The sequence below is a fragment of the Gossypium hirsutum genome, chromosome D09 (assembly GCF_007990345.1).
Source record: "Gossypium hirsutum isolate 1008001.06 chromosome D09, Gossypium_hirsutum_v2.1, whole genome shotgun sequence".
Lineage (NCBI taxonomy): Eukaryota > Viridiplantae > Streptophyta > Magnoliopsida > Malvales > Malvaceae > Gossypium > Gossypium hirsutum.
In genome coordinates, this window is record NC_053445.1 from 42662715 (window position 1) to 42684848 (window position 22134).

The 22134-nt window shown below is 34.1% G+C and overlaps 2 protein-coding genes across 4 annotated transcripts; one reads left to right on the forward strand and one right to left on the reverse strand.

The window, feature by feature from the left end:
- The first annotated feature begins 126 nt into the window (after positions 1 to 126).
- LOC107891228 (rRNA biogenesis protein RRP5) lies at positions 127 to 19346 on the forward strand. 2 transcript variants are annotated; one of them, XM_016815957.2, is made up of 40 exons: positions 127 to 434; positions 575 to 783; positions 1340 to 1480; positions 1629 to 1802; positions 2683 to 2782; positions 4100 to 4218; positions 4315 to 4437; positions 4558 to 4629; positions 5244 to 5336; positions 5821 to 5934; positions 6015 to 6137; positions 6284 to 6469; positions 6565 to 6639; positions 7193 to 7329; positions 8074 to 8208; positions 8482 to 8627; positions 8711 to 8776; positions 9822 to 9928; positions 10119 to 10199; positions 10296 to 10370; positions 10473 to 10574; positions 11345 to 11513; positions 11601 to 11749; positions 11930 to 12013; positions 12097 to 12197; positions 12480 to 12633; positions 12741 to 12815; positions 12921 to 13056; positions 13591 to 14239; positions 14880 to 14940; positions 15378 to 15523; positions 15606 to 15789; positions 15988 to 16086; positions 16655 to 17025; positions 17123 to 17299; positions 17993 to 18089; positions 18186 to 18341; positions 18421 to 18651; positions 18736 to 18819; positions 18929 to 19346. In XM_016815957.2, the coding sequence occupies exons 1-40, from the start codon at positions 272 to 274 to the stop codon at positions 19034 to 19036; spliced, it is 5772 nt and encodes a 1923-aa protein (XP_016671446.1). In that variant the 5' UTR covers positions 127 to 271; the 3' UTR covers positions 19037 to 19346. The 2 variants fall into 2 exon arrangements, with proteins under 2 accessions (XP_016671446.1, XP_016671447.1); XM_016815958.2 differs by having other exon boundaries at positions 13026 to 13056.
- LOC107891230 (probable esterase KAI2) lies at positions 19099 to 20388 on the reverse strand. Of its 2 annotated transcripts, none has more exons than XM_016815959.2 (2): positions 20084 to 20388; positions 19099 to 19609 (listed from the first exon to the last, which is right to left on the reverse strand). In XM_016815959.2, the coding sequence occupies exons 1-2, from the start codon at positions 20296 to 20298 to the stop codon at positions 19174 to 19176; spliced, it is 651 nt and encodes a 216-aa protein (XP_016671448.1). In that variant the 5' UTR covers positions 20299 to 20388; the 3' UTR covers positions 19099 to 19173. The 2 variants fall into 2 exon arrangements, with proteins under 2 accessions (XP_016671448.1, XP_040956670.1); XM_041100736.1 differs by having other exon boundaries at positions 20063 to 20363.
- Between the last annotated feature and the right edge of the window lie 1746 nt (positions 20389 to 22134).

Here is a 22134-nt window from a genome sequence, read left to right on the forward strand (position 1 = left end):
AAAAGCTCTTTTTAAATAAAGTGGACCAATCATAGCGTTGATCCAAATAGGCCCTTATTTAAAACCCGACCCGACATTGCGAGCCCTAGCGGCTTCCGTTGTAATAAAATGTTTGCGCTCATGTCTTAAACCTCTCTAAAGTCTAAACCCTCGTCTCCTCCTCGCTTTCAAGTTAACTCCCAAACAAACTCAAAATTTTCGAAAATCCTCAAAATTTTTTTTCTCTTAATCTGAGCTCGTTAGGGTTTCGTATTTTTTTCTGAAGTAAAGAATGGCAGCGTCTTCAAAGAAATTTCAGAAGAAAAAATCCAATGAAGGGAAACCGAAGTTCAATAAAGCGTCCAAGAAACAGTTCAAAACGAAGAAGGACGGTGCCGTTAAGTCTGAGGCTGTAGCTTTGCAACTTGAAGACGATGTCCCCGACTTCCCCAGAGGTTTTTTTCCCCCCTTCTCCTTCAATTTTCTATTTGTTTCCCTAGAAAAAACAAGGGTTGTCATTGAATTGGATTACAATGATTAAATTGAAAAATGATCGTTGGTTTAACGAAACGTTCTCTAAATGGGGATTTGACAGGCGGGGGGAGTTCCTTGAGCAAACACGAACGTGATGAAATTCGAGCAGAAGTGGATGCGGAGTTTGAGGCAGAGGAGCTGGCATCAAAGAAGAATAAGAGGAAGAAATCGCAGAAGAAAATCCAGGCTATGCCGGATGACTTGGGTTCCTTGTTTGGTGATGGCATTACTGGCAAACTACCTAGATACGCAAATAAAATAACTTTGAAGGTATAAATCCCAAAGGGAACATTTTTCCAAGCAAGTTTATTTTATTTTGTTTTTATCTTTTGTATTAAATTGTTATCATCAAACCATAATCTTTGTGATACTTAATGAAATGGTTCTATTAGTTCTCTTTATGAACATGGAACTCCTAATTTTGTAAATTTGTACAATCTTGCCAACTTGGAGTTATTCTTCTTCACTTGTTGTCCTTATGATGGTCATATATATTTAAAGTGGAGTTACTGGCTTTTTTATTGGTGGCTTTTTTATTGTTCCATTCTTTTGTCACCTGCTTTAAATGTAAAATTTCTTGTGGTATTTTTTTCTTTTAAATTTCATTTTGCCTTTTTCCCCATCATCGGCATCTTTTATTCTTATTTGGATGTTCTGTCACATTACTCTAGTAGGAAATGTGGGGGCATTTGATGATCTAAGTCTTAACGAGTTTTCTTTCATTGATTTTCTTTGAACTTAAGCTCTGCTTTGATTAGTTTATATGTGTTAGGGTATTTTCTAAACTTCTAAATTAACTTAGTTTCTCTCTTCTGTATGCATATAGAATATTTCTCCTGGAATGAAGCTCTGGGGAGTTGTTGCTGAAGTAAATGAGAAGGATCTTGTAATTAGTCTTCCAGGTGGCTTACGTGGTTTAGTTCGTGCTGGTGATGCTCTTGATCCTGTTGTCAGTAATAAAGTTGAGGTACACCTGCATATAAACCTCTTTCTCAGGGGATATAGTTGTTCTTCTTCTTTATCTTTTCTTCATTTTGGTTATCCTCCCATTTTTTCCATGTCATGCATGCAATCGTTGCATTGAGTTTCTTAGGGGATGAACCTTTTCTTGCCAGAACAATGAAGGGGATTTCCTCAAAAATATATTCTACCCTGGGCAGCTGGTTTCTTGCATTGTGCTGCAGTTGGATGATGATAAGAAGGAGACTGGCAAAAGAAAAATATGGCTTTCCTTGCGTCTCTCTTTGTTGCACAAAGGCTTCACCTTGGATGCTGTTCAAGAGGGGATGGTATGTTGATTAATCATCAGAGAATTGAGTAATCTTGGCAATCTTTGTATTTCTTCCCCTGTAGGCTTAAATCTATGTCATTGGCCATTAAATAATTGTTGTTATTGAAAAGCAGCTTCACTTCAAGGAATTGGGCAAAATTATTAAATAATTGTTGTTATTGAAAAAATTAAATTATTCTCTGCAAGTTAACTATGAGGGAATTTTTAAAAAAAAAAATTGTCCTCAATGCTGGATGCTCTTAAGTTCATATGGTAAGCTATCATAAATTTTTTCTATTTTGAAGCAGCTTTTAGTTAATCAAACTAAAATTATTACGTTGGCCAAAAATAAAACTAAAATTAGCTCATTATCCTTATTGATATTGCATTTTTCTTATGGAGATTATATTATCTAAGGTGAATATGGTAGTTTGACTAGTTTATCATCCACTTGAATAGTGAAAAAAGGTTAACCAACAGATGATATTCTTTAAGTACCTTGAAAGTTCTTAGATATGAATATTTAGAATTTCTTGAAAATTTGTTTAGTTGTAAATATTGAATGAACTTAGATGCTAATTTTTATGAACTATTATTATTGACAGTATTAATTATAATGATTGTTGTTGAACTATGCGGAGCTTTTGATTGTAAAATGGATTGAAGGAAACAAAGTTGAATGCTTCCCTGTTATGGTGGAAATTGTTGTAGGTTGAATGTTACATACGGTGGCATTTTTTAGGAATAGATGGTCAGCGTGCTTTTTCTGGTACATCAAATTGTTATAGGTTGCAGATTTTGACATAGGTTTTCCAAATTCCAACTAGATGTTTCTTTCAATGTTAATACCCTCTTGATGATGATGTTAATTTGGTATATGAAACTGGATATGGTCGCAGGTTCTCACTGGATACGTTATAAGCATTGAAGATCATGGTTACATGCTTCACTTTGGACTATCGTCATTCACGGGGTTTTTACGAAAAGATGGCCATGCTGGTACATATTGGAACTTCTGTTCTTGTTACTTCTCCTTTGTCAATTGTCATTTTCCCTTGTGCTATTATTGACCTAAGTAAAATCTCTTGGGTTTTTTTTTATTTGATTTTTTTCAAAGTTCTTATTTATGCTCATTTTCTGAAACTATTGAGGTTGTGAATTTGAATGATTGTTTTGAATCTTGGAAGAGGTTCTAAGAATTTGGGAAGCATGATGAAAATCTGTGGGAGTCTGGGACAACGTCATAGTTGATATTTTCTAGACTATGGTCACTTTAGATCTTTGTCAATTATTGAAGTTTTTGAAAAGCTATGCACTGCCAGTTGTCTGTAATCAGCAAAGGTGTTGTTCATTGTGGTTTTGAGTATAATCTCTCGTATGAGGGGGAAGGAGTTAATGTGCAATTTGAGGCGGGTCTGCAATTGCAAAATCTCTCAATTTTTTATCCACAATAAGAAAAACATAGCTATCTGAGAAATCGGTATTGTAGTACATGCAACGCTTTTTGGGTTTATGTTACCAAGAAAGCTTCTTGGGTTTCGCAACTTATAATCTCACTCTTGTAGTTATGCAAGTAGTTTACTTAAAACATACAAAAACAAGAGGCTTAGACTTGGTTTTAGGAGTTTCCTGGGATATAAGTTTGCACGCTGATTTTTCCATGTTTTTGCATTTTCATGTTTCTGCAATTGCAAAACTCTCAATTTTTGACCCACAATAAGAAAACATAGCTATGCTAAGAAATCCACATATTAGTTCATGCAAGGTTTCCTGGGTTTATGTTACCAAAAATGCTTCTTGGGTTTCAAAAACTTATAATTGCATGCTTGTTATTTAAGTAGTTTACTTAGAAAATACAAAAACAATAAGCATAGAGTTGGTTTTAGGAGTTTCCTGGGATATAAGTTGGCACCACTGATTTTTTCATATTTCTGAAACTTTTTGGCATGCTTGGGAAGGGTGCTATGTTGTATGCCAAGTTCTATTCTGTAGTGGATTAACTTATAAGTTACCTTTTTACCTTGTCTCTCTGAACACCTAATATTATATCAGTACTTTTGTTTTGGTTAAATCTTTCTTTTTAGTAAATTCTTTCCACCTTTTTGAATTAAAACATTTTGGCTTGGTTAAGGATGGTGCTATGTGGTTCTTACTGAATCATTTTCATGGTAAGTTCTTTTAGTAGAATATCTTATAACTGGCTTGCTCTGCACTTCTCATAACCACATTTAAATATGATACACAAACATTTCTTTTGGTGAACTCTTTCATGTTTTTCTTAAAATTTTTCTTGTTTTCATTTTGGTCTCTTTTCAGAAAGCAAGGACGTTGAAGTGAGGACTGGACAGTTTTTACAAGGGGTTATTAAGAGCATTGATAAAACTCGCAAAGTTGTTAATTTGAGTTCTGACCCAGATACCGTGTCTAAATGTGTAGTATGGTTCTCATGTGCCATTGTTTTTCTTGTCTAATTGGTTTCTCTTTTGTTTACCCTGACTTGACATTCTACTTTTGGTTGTTTTGTTATGCAGACCAAGGATCTTAAGGGCATCTCAATTGATCTTCTTATCCCTGGCATGTTGATTAATGCTTCGGTGCGGTCAACCCTTGAGAATGGTATCATGTTATCATTTCTGACATACTTTACTGGAACAGTAAGTTTACTGATTCTCATTAGAAAACTATCTGTAGGATGTTGATTGAATCCAGAGCTAAGTTTGGTTTGTACAAGGCTACTGGCTATAATATTTTCCTACCTTGTTTGATTTATACAGGTTGATATGTGTCATTTACAAAATAAATTCCCTAATAAGAACTGGAAGGATGACTACAATCAAAATAAGAAGGTATTTTTCTTTGTAACTTTTATTGATAATAGCACCATTTTCTTTCTGATTATTGTGATTTTCACTTTGTGCCAGGGAATCAATTCCGAACATCTCTTTAAACTTAATATATGATCTTTTACATTGTAACAAGGATCTTGTATTTTAATTTTGTCATCTGAAATGAAACAGTATGACCTAGTTCAGTATTATGGTATGGTAAGATAATAATAAATCAATTTTCACTGTTCATGGCATGCCTTAAATTTAAATTTGTAGGTGCTGTAGAATGAAATACAGGCTAGATCACGATTGAGCATTTGAGATACATTGCCATTAGTTGGCTCAACTATTTTGCAGCTATGTTGTGAATGATATACTACGGTTATTTTGAAGTACCTATTCTTGGGTTGCATATTAGGTATTAGTCTTCAAAAGTTCTAGTTTACAAGCATGAAACTTGTTAGTTTAATGATTATTCCTTTGATTGTTTTGCCGCCAAACTACATTTTCGTAAACTCAAGGCATATTTTCCTGGTTATGTTATTAACCTATTTTGTTTAACATTTTGTTGTATGTTGAAATTTCTAAATCATCAGTCTTGAAAATATACTCATATTTTTTATTTTGTTCAGGTTAATGCTCGGATATTGTTTATTGATCCCTCAACTAGAGCAGTTGGCTTGTCCCTGAATCCTCATCTTGTTCATAACAAAGCTCCTCCATCGGTATGATTACTGAGGATATATTATATCTTCATGCTTGTTCTATTATAGATTCTGGGAATGTGAAGTTTGCTGTCATGACTTGAAGGTTATCTTATAATATCTACTCAATTTGGGCTCCACACTTCTGATGAAAATTTGTTTTCTGAACCTAATGCAATTCTTATCTATTTGGTGCAAGGAAATTGTGGTTCTCTGCCTTGATTGCTGCCTATTACTTGTTCAGTTTTGAAGTGCACAAATTATTTATCATTCACATTTAATATTGTGACTTTTGAGACTGGGCAGGAAGTGTCTGCCATCATTTGTCACTCTACTGCAAAGGCACTAATGATAATTGGCATTTCTTATAATTGTTCTGTGATTATGGTCATTCAGTTTTCTTCTGAGAATAATCTCATTTCTTATAATTGTTCTGTGATTATGTTTTTAACCTAATAACCTGTCATGCCTGTTCTGGACTAATGTGTTTTGGGTGTACATGCAGCATGTTAACATTGGAGATATTTTTGATCAGTCAAAAGTGGTCAGGGTCGATAGAGGGTTTGGTCTTCTGCTCGAAATCCCTTCTAAACCAGTGTCAACTCCAGCCTATGTGAATGTGTGTTTAATTTCTGCTTCAGATTTGTTTTTCATTGATATATTTGCATTTGCATCCTAGTTGCTAATTCAGTGTTTCAGGTATCTGATGTGGCTGAAGAGGAAGTCCGCAAGCTAGAAAAAAAGTTTAAGGAAGGTTCTCAAGTTCGAGTTCGAATTCTTGGATTCCGACACTTGGAAGGGCTTGCCACTGGTATTTTAAAGGTTGCTTTTTGCTTGCTTATAACTTGAGTGTGCATTTGTTGGTAATAGAAAATTCCAAAATTTCTGCTTCATTTGAGATGCTGTATCTTGTTGATTTCAGTAGATAGCTTTATACTTAATTTTCCCCCTTTGGTTTCTGCAAGCAGGCCAGTGCATTTGAAGGGCCAGTTTTCACTCACTCAGATGTGAAACCTGGGATGGTGGTAAAAGCTAAAGTCATTGCACTTGACAGCTTCGGTGCCATTGTGCAATTTCCTGGTGGTGTGAAGGCACTATGTCCCACACGGCACATGTCTGAATTTGAAATTGCAAAACCTGGAAAGAAGTTTAAGGTCATATCTGAAATGGTCTATTTTGTTTTTATTGTTTGAGTTTTTACTGCTAAAGCTCAAAGCATTGTTTCTCATTGGCATGTTTCGCTTTGCAGGTTGGAGCTGAATTAGTCTTCCGGGTGCTCGGTTGCAAGTCTAAGAGAATAACTGTCACTTACAAGAAAACTCTTGTATGTTCCTGTTTTGCTTATATTAGTGCCTTTTGAATTTCTCATTTGTTCTGCTCCTTTCCCAGTATTAGATAAGACAGCTATATGGACAAATTCTGACGTACTAGTGTCTATTGTTGGGGCATAATAGTCTTGTTGAATGGCTCTATCTTCTATCTCATTCCTTTGGATGGGGAGTTTGTATTACTCATAATTGACATTTTATTGCTGCTTGTAGGGGGAATTTCTATAGAACCATATTTGTCTCTTGCGCTCCTTAACTGCCTGTTTTATGGTGGATCTGTTTTGAATATTTAGTTACTGTTATGAACACAATAATTGCAACTATATTGTCCATAAAGATGGAATCTATTTGGGATTGAGACTGCCCACATTGGGAATTTCTCTCTCTGCCAATAGTGACATTAGCTCTTAATGCTCCTTTAAAAAAAAAAAAAAGATAAACAAATTTGTATGGTCATGAGTACTTCATGAACCCTCTAATATTAGCAACCCATGTCCATTAATATTCTATTAATTCTGAACAATACTTTGCTAATGGGTGCTCTTGCAGGTGAAATCGAAACTTGGTATTATTAGTTCTTATGCTGAAGCAACTGAGGGACTAGTAACTCACGGATGGATAACTAAAATTGAAAAACATGGATTCTTTGTCCGGTTTTACAATGGAGTCCAAGGATTTGCACCTAGGTTGGTTCTCCAACCACAACAGTAGAATTCCTACAATCGGTCCTTTTTTCTTTGAGTTTTTTCTCTCTTTCCTTTCATCATCATTATCTTGTGGGCTTGAAACAATTCAGTTTATTGACTTGAAATGTTTAGTTTTGCATTCCTTGATTATATTTCATGGTATATGTTGTTTGTTAATTATTTGTCATTTATTGATGAATGTATGGAAATTAAGCAACATTTAAGATAGTGTATATTAAAATTTTGAAGTGATGAATTTAGGTTATGAAGGAAATTGAATGTATTGATAAGTAGAAACCCCCAGGATTCTTGAAATTAAATATGCTAGAGTAATAGTCTTATGCCTATAAGAGACTTTATCTACAATAGGAATAAAAATCTCCACTTGTTTGAAGTAATTAATAATGCAAGATGCAGGAATGTTTGGCATATTAGTAATTGCTTCTTGATGTCACTTTTTATTTTTTGCCCTCTGCTTTTTAGTTATTGTGCTGAAAATTAGATTTGTAATTCATAATATGAAAAAAATCCGAACTGCTCAAACTGGGTGCTGAAGTGCTTTTCTGGGAATCTGAAATCACACTTTCTTCCCTTAATGCATCTTCTAACACCCCCCCTCCCTGATATTTCCTTGCTATTTTTATCCATGATTTTTTTCCCTTCTTTTTTATGTTGGGCAATTCTTATCATCCTTTGCCTTAGTAATCTTCATTGATAATTGATTATTCATTGTTACAAAATCAGATCCGAACTTGGCTTAGGACCAGGAGATGATCCAAATTCAATGTTTCATGTGGGACAAGTTGTTAAATGCAAAGTAACTGGTTCTTCACCTGCTTCAAGGCATATCAATCTTAGTTTGCAGATGAGGCCTGTGAGGTTTGTTTCAATGAGTATCTGGTATATATGGTTATTATGAATATATATCTTTTCAGTTAGTGGACTTATTGGTGAACCAATACTTCTTCCCTGTCACCTTTTCCTTGCTGAAAACTTGATTGGTAAATAGCTGGGAACATCTTAATGCTGGTTTCCAGTGACATTCAGCCCAAAAAGTTTTTGCTGATATATAACTATGTGCTAGTGATTTCTTTCCTCTGTGAAGTTGTATGGTGACACTGCTCTACTTCTGCTTGAAAATTTGAATGGCAGGATTTCTGAAGACGATATGGTCAAGTTGGGTAGCATAGTTTCTGGGGTTGTTGAGGGTTTAACTTCCTCTGCAGTAGTTATAAATGTTAACTCAAAAGCTCACTTGAAGGGTATGATATCTAATGAACATTTGGCAGATCATCATGGTATGCTTTTCTTTGCCTCTATAGAATTTTCCTTTTGTACTTTCTTGTGTTGGCTTTTTCTCAGGTTCTGTCTGGTTTTGCAGAACGTGCTGCCTTGTTGAAGTCAATCCTGAAGCCTGGATATAAGTTTGATCAACTGCTGGTTCTAGGTAATCTTGTTTGTAGATGCATCATGTCAGTGTTTGTTATTATTTCCCCTTTCCAAATTTTTAATCATCTCATTTTCTATCTGAAATGACAGAAATTTATATTTAAGGCAGTTCCTGTTAACTAACAAATAACGAATCTTCAGTGTAGGAAAGTATATAGAAAATGGATCAAACATAAGAAAAACAGATGTACTTGAGATGGGGGGAAATTGTTTTGCAAAAAGAAAAAAAAATGGATTGTCCAAGGATGGTGACTGCAACTTTATCTGATTCCTTGGGTAGAATATGTTTTCTCTGAGAAACTATTATGACTTGACCTCTTTGAAAATGTTCCAATCATAAGTTACAAAAAGAAAGAATTAGAATAAGAAAGGCAATTTAGAATAAGAAAGGCAATTATCTTGAATTTACTGGCGTAGAATTGTATATCTGGATCATCCTTGTCAGTTTTTCTCTTTAAAGAGACTCATTATGTGACATTGTTTTATCCTATTAATTAGATGCAGAGGATTTATTTAAATAACACTTAAATCAAAAGTAATTTACAGCAATACAAGAAATTTGACCTTTTAAAATGCTTCCTGCTTTGTTGCCCAGTGGATTGTTGAGTAAATATCTATGCTAATCTCTTAAAAATGCACTTGATTAGAGGCTGCTTATTTTTGGTTAATTCCATTTTTACCATGGGAATCAAATCAATTTAAACATGATTGAACTTGTATTTTTCTCATCCAATCAGATCAGGCACTAGTCCTGTCACAAAACCTTCTTTGCAAATGAAAAGCCATTTTCTGTGTAGCATACTTCTGTGTCTGACTTTCATTTATATGTGTCTTTCCCCTTTGTACATGTTTGATGGTTCATGGTCCCTCTTAACTTATGTACTTTCTGTTTCAACCTGCATCTTCAAGAAAGAAAGATTTTAAGTTTTTTAATAATTTTCTCCTTTCTTCTAGGAATGCTGATTTGTCCATATGGTGCTTTTTTTTGCTTCAGTATTTATTTTTCCAGTTTCTGTTTCTTGAGATTTCTCATGTTATTGTAGATATTGAGGGCAATAATATTGTACTCTCTGCAAAATTCTCTCTCATAAGTTCGGCTGAACAACTGCCTTCTGATATCAGTCAGATCCGACCTAACACAGTGGTTCATGTAAGTAACTGTGTTGCTCGCAATTTTTACTAGGAAATAAAATTATAATCATATCCCCACTAAATTCAGAATCAAATCATGACCAAATCCCTAACACAAATGCTCTATTTCTTTAATGCTGTCATCCGTTAGACTACACTGCAGTTTGATTAATTGTTCTGAGATTTACTTATTCTTTTTCGTGAATCAGGGCTATGTTTGTAATTTAATTGAAACTGGCTGCTTTGTCCGCTTTCTTGGGCGTTTGACTGGTTTCTCACCTCGAAGCAAGGTAACTGAGTTCTTATAGTTTCTCATATCTATTTCATCAGTATCTAGACATGTGCACATTACCTGACCTTGTTTGTTCCTTGTACATATTTTGAAGGCAATGGATGACCATAAAGCTGATCTCTCTGGAGCCTTTTACATTGGCCAATCTGTTCGCTGTAATACAGTCGATGTCAGTGAACTATTTAAAACCAAATTCTTTAATTTACTTCATATATTTGAAGTATTTAATAAGCTGATTTTTCTTGCTCCACATTCTCACCCTTTCTTCTAGGTAAATAGTGAAACAGCAAGAATAACACTTTCTTTGAAGCAATCATGTTGTTCTTCAACAGATGCAACCTTTATTCAAGAATACTTTATTTTAGAGGAGAAGGTATATTCTTGTCATAATAAGAGCTTCTTTCTGTGATTCATGTTCAAGAAATGCTTATTTCTATTCAATTATACCTAATAATTGTAAAGCATGATTTATGAAATACTGTTGTGGTGATCCTCTCTGTGTGTGAAGTTTGGCTTTATTGTGACTGGTTTAAGTACTTTTATAATCAAATTGAAGTCTCAGGTTACTTATTGTGTCTTTTTTTATTTTTCTATTTTTCCAATTATAATTATATTTTAATGGGATTATTTAAAATGCTTAAATAGTATAAAATGCCAAGCTTCCTTTATGTTATGATGATGCACGTTTATGTTCTAGTCCTACTTCGTGAAACGAGTTCATGATTGTTTATCCTTGTGAGCAATTCATACTAATCTAGAGAAATACCCAACCTAATCTTGGTGGGTGATGCTGGTGTAAAGACAGAAATATCATCTAAAATGAGCATTATTCCTTTGAGAAACATGGAATGACCTGTAGGTGCCTAAATTTCTGGACAATGGATGTTGACTGTATTATGCTGTGAACATTGAACTAAATGAACTTGTTACCTCTTGACCATAATTTATTTGTCTACATCAGTAAGGTACTGATATTGTTTATTCAGGGTTCATTTAAATGTATCTGTATTCATTATATTATGGACTGAAATGGAAGCAGTACCTTCAAATTTTGTGGCATTAGCATTGATCTTTGCATCTTAAGTTTTGCTACTGGATTCTGCTATATTTTGACAATGAACTTGGCATGTCTGTTGAATTTAGATTGCTAGGCTGCAATCACTGGGCTCTGATGGTTCTGAGTTGAAGTGGATTGAAGGATTTAATATTGGCAGTGTCATTGAGGCAAAAATTGGAGAGGCAAAGGATATTGGAGTAGTTGTCAGCTTTAACAAATATAACGATGTTTTAGGCTTTATCACACACTCTCAATGTATGTATTTTCTCTTAAATTTTTTGCTATCTTTATTTTTTAATTTCCTTGCAACAATTGACACCTAGTGTGTTGTAATATTTTCAGTAGGTGGACTTTCTTTAGGAACTGGATCTGTTGTACAAGCTGCAGTTCTTGATGTTGACAAGGCAGAACGCCTTGTTGATTTATCCTTGAAACCTGAATTTGTTGAGAAATCACAAGAGGGAAGCTCTAAAAGCCAAACACACAAAAAGGTTTAGCCCTATTTCGCACTTTATTTCTCTGCAACCTTAATATGTATTTCTATCGGATGAAAAACTTTTGGAATTAGAGTTTCTCTTGTCTTTTATTTTTGAAACATTGATCTTTTCCCCTTTATGAAGTTTTTGTGGTAGACTTTGTTTTGAGCCTAACTTGAACTTTATTGATCTTAGAAGCGCAAAAGAGAAGCTTCCAAGGCCTTGGAGCTGCACCAAACAGTAAATGCTGTTGTGGAGATTGTGAAAGAACATTACTTGGTATGTAGGCAATGCTGTTCAATTTGTTGTCAGCTTACTGCAATTGTCTCATAAATTCTGAACTCTTTTTAATGTTTTATTAGGTTATTGCAATTCCTGAGTATAATCATGCCATAGGGTATGCATCAATAGCAGATTACAATACACAGAAGCTTCCCCAGAAACAATTTGTGAATGGGCAGAGGTGAGGTTGATTTTAGTGACCAATCCTTTTTTGCTTATTTTTCGCTTATTTGTATATGTAAATTGGCTGCAGTAATCTTTACTATGTTGTAATTGGTGTTTGGAGTTAATATCCTCCATTGTTTAATTGCTTCAATAGCAGCTCCATTTTTGTCTTATGGATAAGTTGTCATTTTCATTTTTGTTTGGTTTCTTTTCAAGTCCTGTAGTGTTCTTGAATGCTTGTTGTGGATGTGTTACTAATGCCTATCAAGCTTAAATACACTCGAAATGATTGATGCAGGGTTATTGCAACTGTTATGGCTCTTCCAAGTCCTGAAACATCAGGAAGGTTGCTTTTGCTCCTTAATTCGATTGGTGAGGTCACTGAGACATCCAGTTCAAAACGGGCCAAGAAGAAGTCTAGTTATAATGTGGGATCATTGGTTCCAGCAGAGGTGAAAAATTAGTGTTTGATCTTTTAGAACTATGTTTTTCCCTTTTTTGTGCTTGTTTGATTCAAATACGTCTATTGAATACTTAACTTGTGCTAAATGCTCCATAGGTTACTGAAATAATGCCCCTTGAGTTGAGATTGAAATTTGGAATTGGTTTCTGTGGACGGGTTCATATAACAGAGGTGAAATATAAGTTTCAGTATTATTGTTACTACTTATTTATGTAATAACCTTTAATGCATGTTTATATAAAAGGCATGTTTAATTTTAAATTGTCTCATTGGCAGGTAAATGACAATAATGTTCTTGAAAAGCCATTTGGGAACTTCAAAGTTGGGCAGACAATCACTGCAAGGATTGTCGGAAAGCCTAATCAGAAGGGACACCTATGGGATTTGTCTATTAAACCCGCCATGCTTGCTGGTAAGACAATTTCTTGGAAACTTCTGTTGAATGCATGTGAATCTCCTTTCAAGCCATGATATAAAAATAAAATTTTATTATATATTTAAAATATTAACTACAAGGCAAATTACTTTTAGTTTCACTTTTTCTATAAGACTCGAGCTTGACTCATATGATCAAAGCACACTTTAAAGTCAAAATAAAGATCAATTCATTTGTCTGTTCCTTCTTTGGACATGATTTTACAATTAAGCGGATTCAGCCCCAACTGTTAGCAAGCATCTGTGCTCATGTCGCCAGAATAGCAGTATCTATATTATTTGAGTGAATGAATCTATCGAAACATTAATTGCTTTCTTTACTTGTTTATCAGAAATTTCCATATCATATTATCATAGAAACTGTCATGATTGCTATCCATTGCTTCACTAGTTTCTAATCCTTGGGGCTCTTATAAAGGTATCTGTATCGGTAGTCTTACCCATAAATCTGTTTGCTTGATAGTGGTTCTTGAGTCTTACTGCAGCTGTCTAAATTTTTATCTGTATGCAGATACTGGTGAAATAGGTGTTAAGACTACACTGGAAGAGTTTGATTTTTCAACTGGACAACTTGTCACTGGTTATGTGTACAAAGTGGACAGTGAATGGGGGTGGTTAACCATTTCTCGTCATGTGAAAGCACGACTATTTATTCTTGATAGCGGATGTGAACCTAATGAACTTCAGCAATTCCAGGAACGCTTTAAAGTTGGAAAGCCTGTTTCTGGTCACATTTTAAATGTTAACAAGGACAAAAAACTGTTACGAATAGTGCGACATCCTCTAGGTGCCCTTTCTACTACGAATGTTGGTGATGAAGATAAAAGAAAAGGTGAATCAGATAACATTTCAGATGATAGTGTGATAGCTCATATACATGAAGGAGACATTCTAGGTGGTAGAATTTCCAAAATACTTCCAGGTATAGGAGGACTGGTTGTGCAAATTGGTCCTAATAATTATGGTAGGGTTCACTTTACTGAACTGAAGGATGCATGGGAATCAGACCCACTATCTGGATATCATGAGGGGCAATTCGTTAAGTGCAAAGTCCTAGAAGTGAGCCACTCAACCAAGGGAACTATTCACATTGATTTATCCTTACGGCTATCTTTGGATGGCATGATTTCCAAGAATCCTTTGGAACTTGCGAGTGATGCGTAAGTTACTTTCTTCTGGGTATGATATATTGTGACATGTTAGAATCTAAATGTTCGTGGTATCATGTTCTCTATCTCTGCATGTGCATTCTATTTTTTTTAGTGTTTTGGATGTTCATTCTGTGATGAAATTTATTATTTTGCAAATTGACATTTGTATGACCAGTAAAGGAAGTGCCAATTGGTATCATTCATATTAACAGAAAGAAGTTAGAGCTTCAGAGTAAATTTTCTCATTCATGCAGTTTACTGCATTTCTGAAAAGAAATTTTTTAGGAGATTATAGAATATTTAACAGCCAATTTATGATTTTTAGTTGCTTGTCCCTGCAGCAAGCTGAGAGTTTTATTTTTTGGCCAAGAAAGTAGCTCTTTTAACTAATAACAGTTTTCATTCTAGGATTACTTTGATGATAAGCATAAGTGTAGTACAAATACAATGTACAAAAAAGAAACTCTTTACGATCTTTGCTTCCCGCCTAGATTGGCAGCATTGAACGGTCAGAATCTCCACGAAATATGTGATTGCATAATTCCCATTCTTGAAGAATGATTAGCCATATATTGTATTAATGAGCCTTCAAAATTTCTGCTGACATGACATTTATCATTTGGTTAAAAGCTAAAATGCTTCTGAACAGGGATTCTACAAGCAAGCGTGCAGAAAAAGTCGAGGATCTTTATCCCAATATGGCTGTACAGGTATGAATTTGTAATTTAGCCAAAAAAATTGCAAATGGTTTTGTAACATCAAATTTTCCTTTTTAGCAATGCATTGATTTCAATGGTGTAATTCTTGTTTTCACATTTACTCTTGAGAAATGATTTCCATGAGATCTGACATTGCAAATATGCAACTTTTCCCAACCTTCTTTATCCTAAGGTGGACCATTTGCCTTTCAACTGATGATATTTATAGTAGAGATGGTTGAATTTTTAAAATCCTGCTATTTCAATTAGTCTAATGAGCTTTAATACTGATTCCTTGGTTGAAAAATCGAGCAAAAATGTTTAAATGTTCCAAAACTGTTCTATATTTTAGCCAAAAATCTATGTGGGTTGATTTAGGTTTTAAATTCTTAGATGAATAATATTTTGAATTTATACCCTTCAGCTCATGTTAGTTTCTTGGCTTACAGGGTTATGTTAAAAATGTTATTCCAAAAGGATGCTTCATTATGCTTTCAAGGAAAGTAGATGCAAAAATCCTCTTGTCAAATTTATCTAATGGCTATGTTAATGACCCGAAAAAGGAATTTCCCATAGGAAAGCTTGTATCTGGAAGGTAATTGTTTTAATCTTATTTTTTAGGTTGTTCTTTGCTGATTAAAAGATAGTGGTGCTGACAATTTATGGCAATGCTGCAGGGTATTAGCAGTTGAGCCTTTGTCAAAGCGAGTAGAAGTTACCTTGAAAAATTCAGATACTAATGGCACTTCAAAATCTGAAATTAATGATTTTAGTAGACTGCACGTTGGAGATATAGTTTCAGGCAGGATCAGGCGTGTGGAGTCATATGGTTTGTTTATCACACTTGACCACACAAACATGGTAAGGAATGAGTTGTGCAATCCCCCCCCCCCCCCCCCCGAAACCCAAATTTTTAAATATCAATATAATTCTTTTTTAACCACATTTTGGACCAGCATCTTATCTTTTGCAGGCTATAGACTTGCCAACTTCCTAATATCTATCTCTGCTACCTGGTTTCTTTGTTTAACTGCATGTCTGTGCTTGTTTTCTGGTCAGGTTGGACTTTGCCATTTCTCCGAGCTTGCAGATGATCACATTGAGAACATCCAAACTAACTATGCTGCAGGGGAGAAGGTTAAAGCAAAGATATTAAAGGTTAACATCCTTTCTGAGAAACTTTAGGAAAGAGTATTAGGTTTGTCATTAAAGCGATGATGGTATCTATTAATGTTTAGGTTGAGCAAAGCTTTAGCTACCCTTTTTACGTGGAAAATATATTTCTTTTAATAGGTTACTTTGGTCTTCGTACATTGACATAAACAATGATAATTTAGAGTACACAAATTTGAGTATTCATTGGTATAGATAATTAAAAAAAACTAATTATTACTTGCAATTTTGTTCAATTGACTATAAATCTAACAGTATAAATGGTTATTTTCCCTTGAAAGAGTTTACATTAATAAAGTGGTATAAATTATTCTACCAAATAGTTATGTGATAAGTAATGTAGGAAACAGAAAGAAAAAGAAAGTAAAACCAAAAAATAAGAACAAAAAGTACACTGTTAGAACAACAGTGTCCCATTAGTGTCCCTTAATAGGGTCTGTCATTATGGTTAACTCCAGACTGATATAATTATTTCTAGATCATTTAATAGCGTCACTCAAAGTCTGTAAACTTGGGTACTTACTTTCTTCTTTTCTTTGAACCTTTTTGTCAGTTGGACGAGGAAAGACACCGGATTTCCCTTGGCATGAAAAATTCATATTTTACCGATGATATTGACTTCCAAATAACTGAACAAGAAGAGTCTGATGAAGACATTGAAGAGACTGGTGTAGCAGATGATGAGGCACGATCAATACTGTTGACAGACAGAACTGGGATGGATATCGAGTACAGAAGTGGAGTGAGCGATGTTCTTGCTCAAGCAGAATCTAGAGCTTCAATTCCTCCACTTGATGTCACTCTTGATGACATTGAACACTCTGACATGGAAAATTTTATTAGTGAAAATCAAGAAAATAATGAGGTGACCGCCATTGATGAGACGAGCAAGAGACAGGCAAAAAAGAAAGCAAAGGAAGAGAGGTCCTTTATATCCCTTCTTATCTTTTTGTTATGCCAGTATAGGGATAGGTGTATAGACTCTTATCTCTGTTCTACTCTTGAAAACTATCCTTTGCAGGGAGAGTGAAATTAGAGCTGCTGAGGAAAGACAATTGGAGAAGGATGTACCAAGAACTACTGATGAATTCGAGAAACTTGTTAGGAGCTCTCCTAATAGTAGTTTTGTGTGGATTAAATACATGGCTTTCATGCTTAATTCAGCTAATATCGAGAAAGCTCGTGCTATTGCTGAAAGGTAAAACTTTTACTGAATTGTTGGTTGTTTAGAGTATATAGGAAACTGAGATGCTAATATAAGCAATATAAAAAGTTTTCTTTGTAATGCCGAACTTCTTTTTCTTTGTAAACCTTTCGTAGGATTTCTAGATTTTTAAGACAACTGATTGGAGTCATAAATCTGCTTGGTTTAAATTATATTATCCACATTATCATGTTCGGTAATGGGGGACAAAAACCCATATGGTCCCTATTGTCTCTTCTGGTTTACTTGGGTAGTTGGTAGCTTGTTAACCAAATTAAGCTAGACTCAATGTTTATAGGTCTCTTTGCCTGGATGTAAGTCATAGGTTGTAGTTTAGCATATTGGGTCATTGTGGTCTGACTGAAATTCGTACTTCAATGAATTTCATTGTATCCTGAAGCCTCATTCTCCCATGTGCAAGCATTCATAATTTAAGGTTTTAGATTGCTTTTCCAGCTTTATTTTTTTGCATGCGCTTCCATTTATTTCATTGTCTTCTGGGGTTCATTTTACGGTTTTATTTTGGGGGTTTGCCGCATTGATATGTAATAAACAGCTGTTGAACAGAATGTATTTATAAAAGAGTGGCAGTGCTGAATGAGAGATGCTTACCCACTTTAGGACACTGTTATATTTGAATAATTTGTTACGCTAACTTTATCTTCAATATTATTCTTTTCCTTCAAGGGCTTTGAGAACCATTAACATTCGAGAAGAAACGGAGAAGCTAAATATCTGGGTGGCTTACTTTAATTTGGAGAATCAGTATGGGAATCCTCCAGAGGTAACATTGGATCTGCAAATGCATCTTTCAATCGAGTACCTCTTTTTTAACAAAATTAGTTCTTGTAACTGTAACTTCATTGGGATGTTATTTCAGGAAGCTGTGCAAAAAGTATTTCAAAGGGCATTGCAGTATTGTGATCCCAAAAAGGTACATTTTGCACTTTTGGGCATGTATGAGAGGACAGAGCAACATAAATTGGCCGAAGAGCTACTTGACAAAATGAGCAAGAAGTTTAAGCACTCGTGCAAGGTGTTTCATGAATTCCTGTGTCGATTTTTCTTTTCAGAAATTTGATTAAAGCTAGTTTTAACATGGTAAGAAATTTCAGGTTTGGTTGAGACGGGTGCAGGTGCTGTTGACGCAACAGCAGGATGGGGTTCAACCTGTTGTAAACCGTGCTTTACTCTGCCTTCCACGCCATAAGCACGTTAAGTTTATTTCACAGGCGGCTATACTTGAGTTCAAATCTGGGGTTCCTGATAGAGGGAGATCTATGTTTGAGGGAGTTTTACGGGAGTACCCAAAGAGAACGGATTTGTGGAGCATTTATCTTGATCAAGTGAGGACTTTATACTAGTTGATTCTTTGGTTATATTAATATATGTATTGTGCATATGTTACCATTTTCAATCAAACTTGACAGGAAATTCGACTTGGAGATGAAGATGTGATTCGTGCTCTGTTTGAGAGGGCAATTAGTTTGAGCTTACCACCCAAAAAGATGAAGGTTTGTATACTTTTGCTTTTGCTCTTTAAGAAATTGCATTTATGTCGTATACTTGCAGTTGGCCTTTGTTCCTTTCTCGATAATCCTTATACGCCTCTTCCATTTGCAGTTTTTATTCAAAAAGTATCTCGATTATGAAAAGTCCCGTGGTGATGAGGAAAGAATTGAATCTGTCAAACGGAAGGCAATGGATTACGTAGAAAGTACTCTAACTTGAAGTTATTGAGATTTGAGACACATATCTGATCAGTTGATCTGGAATATGCGAGTACATTGGCGTAGTCGTCAAGATAACATTATTTTTGCATTAAAATAGCCCTCGTATAGAGGAAGAAATTAGATCCATAGTTTCTTCTAATTTTTTATTTGAATAGTCTCTTTTAAAACCCTAAATAGTAAATTATGAGCTGATAGATGGGGGAAATGCCCTTCTGTATTTAGTATCTTGACTGTGGCATCGCCACCAACATTGTTTTTGATGTAAAATGCTACCGATTGAGGGACAATAACATCTTTCTTGGACTGAATGATTGTGCATGGAACCATAACTTGAGGTAACTTGTGTCTGAAATCACTAGAGAAAACAGTTTTAGCAGCACTCAATGCAATGTATGGTTTCATCCTCCCTAAGGTTTTCTCGAACTTAGCTCCGGTGGCTGTATTGTTTTGTCCCGCAGCTTTTGGTGCAAAATTTTGTACCCAACCCGTGAAATTTTGTTCAATGTTTTTGCATATCTCATTGACTTCTGATCTCTCAAAGCCTCCGTAGTATCGTCCATCATTGATGTACCTACACCACACCATTGGACCGTTGGAAACCAACTGTTAGGAATCATCATGGTTCCAACATCATTGTGAATGAATTCTAGACCCATAGAATGTTACTTCTTTTATGATTGATTGCAAGAATCAATTGAATTCTGTACATTACATGATTTTTCTTAAAATAATGTGTAAAATCGGGTAACGATAAGACCAGGGTTATTATCTTATATACGATGGACCATATTTTTAAACATGAAAAAGCGGTTCATATTCATGCATAGAGGGGATGGGGGCACAAAGAGTAGAAGTAAAAGGTAGGGAGCAACTAGGGGAGCCACTGAGGAGGATAAGATGGGTAAATAGGTTAGGCCTCCTGATTGAAGCCAAGCATCCAACCATGGCAACCATGGAGTGACCTAAATAAATAGTGTTATGGAGATGGAGGTGATCCAGGAAGCAGACCAAGTCATCTGTATACCCCTTGAAATCCGTCTGATACCTCTGTGGATCATAAAGCTTGGGGTCAACGTTTGGGGAGAAAACCATGTCGAAGACCACCACTTTGAAGTAGCAGGCAAGCAAAGGGAGGAGGAGCTGCCATGCACTCTGGTCTTCACCATAGCCATGTGCCAGAACCAGGGTTTCACTCCCATTTCCATATATCTTTGCGTTCAATGCTGTTGCAATGCCCCCCTTCTCACACACCGTTTCCATTCTTTCTCCCTTTGTGCTACCTGGGTTACTGCAATATCACAGATTCTATTTATCCCGCCTTCTTTTGCTTCAGTTTCTTAGCTTGTATTTATAGATTTCTTAGTGTGAAATGTTGAATAAAATAAGCGTGGACTCAATAAATTGTTGTATGAAATTTCAGATTCCCCTAAATTGTGTTAATTGAGTTAATGAGACGAGGAAAACAATACAACAATTGAATTAGATAATTACAAAAATACTTTTATTTCAGATAGTAAATTGTATTATTTTTAGGACAATTTTATCATTTTATATTTTTGTATAAAGAAAAAACACACAACGAAATTTGAAGTTTCAACCTGAACTTTTATAGTTTTAGCCATTTAACTACAGTATTAATTATTATTATTTATTTAATATCGACGGTATATATACTTGCCATTACTTTGAATATGTTCTAAAACCATTATTTTAGTTATATTTCTATAGTTGATATTAGCTAAAAGAAACAGAATATCTTCTCTTCTTTTCTCTTGGTTTTGTATGTTCTAAACTTTATCTAATAATATATCCAATTTTTTTTATATTTAATTGATAAGGGAATGCAATAAACATAATGCTTTTGGTCAAGAAAAAAAAAACATTGGTTTTTCATTTAAAAGACAAAACCCATCTGGTCCTATTACTTACATAAACTATTATAATTACAATATATATATATATACTGAATTTTCTCACGTGTGTGCAAAATGGACCAAAAGATCATGTCTGTTATTTTTTTTAGTATGCTTATTACCCGTATACTTCCATAAAATTTGAGATTTAGTTCGTGTTTTAAAAATTAAATATTTAATTTTCCTACTTTTCAATTTAAAAGTCATTGTTGATGTTGATAGTTTCTGTCAAAATTTGTCAACTTAATATATTTATTTTTCGTTCAATTATATGCCAGAACAACCTAATCAAAATTCTAAATTGAATGATTTTGACAGAAAATAATTAATTTTAATATTTGGATTGAGATTTTTAAATAAAGAAAGTAGGAGGATTGAATTTTAAAAATTTAAAAATTTAAAATATAACAACTAAACTTTAAATTTTGTCAAACCACAAGGACTAACAACATATTTTAATCAGATAAGTTTATTTGATCCAGAAATGTTATAAATGATAATTAAAATTGTATTTAGAAATAATAAATAGAAAAAGTAACATAGGGTTGTCCGACCTAAATAAAACATGATAGATAAATTAAATCGCAAGGTCCCTTTCTTAAAAAATTTTGGTAAAAAGGGGTCCATTAAATTAAATTTGACAAAGTCATGTATTTTTTTGGTTTTAAATGAAAAATAAAAAGGGTAAACTATATAAATAGTCACTCAATCATTAGCACATTTTTGTTTTCATCACCTAAGTTTAAAATTTTCTATTTTTAAATTTTTTTATCATTTATTCATTAAATCACTAATGGAGTGCTTACGTGATCATAACCCTTCAATATTTATAGATTCCATCAATTTGGTCCTAATTCTAAAAAAATTATATATTATGTCAATTTAGTCTTGATTCTTAAAAAATCAAAATTAAAATTAAAAAAAACTTTAAAAAGTAAAAATTCATTGAAACATTCATTTTACAACAAAAGTACTTAAAGATTTTATAAAATACATACAAAATTATAAAATATGTATAAATAAATGAATATATAATTTTCTCATTTTCTAACATGATATTATTTATTAAGATAATAATTTTATAGCTAAAACAATTTAAGGGGAAAAACCTCATAAAGAAGACTTAGGTAGATTGAACTTTTCCCTTTTTCTCAAAATTGACAATCACCTTATTCGATTGGGT

Bases quoted from the DNA above. Each gene is read 5' to 3' on its own strand.
- LOC107891228 (XM_016815957.2), top strand. From the start codon at position 272: ATGGCAGCGTCTTCAAAGAAATTTCAGAAGAAAAAATCCAATGAAGGG. The intron at 4,630-5,243 runs GTATTTTTCTTT...TATTTTGTTCAG, and splicing joins ACTACAATCAAAATAAGAAG to GTTAATGCTCGGATATTGTT. The intron at 9,929-10,118 runs GTAAGTAACTGT...TTCGTGAATCAG, and splicing joins GACCTAACACAGTGGTTCAT to GGCTATGTTTGTAATTTAAT.
- LOC107891230 (XM_041100736.1), bottom strand. From the start codon at position 20,298: ATGGAAACGGTGTGTGAGAAGGGGGGCATTGCAACAGCATTGAACGCA. The intron at 19,610-20,062 runs GTATACAGATGA...GGTGTGGTGTAG, and splicing joins TATCAGACGGATTTCAAGGG to GTACATCAATGATGGACGAT.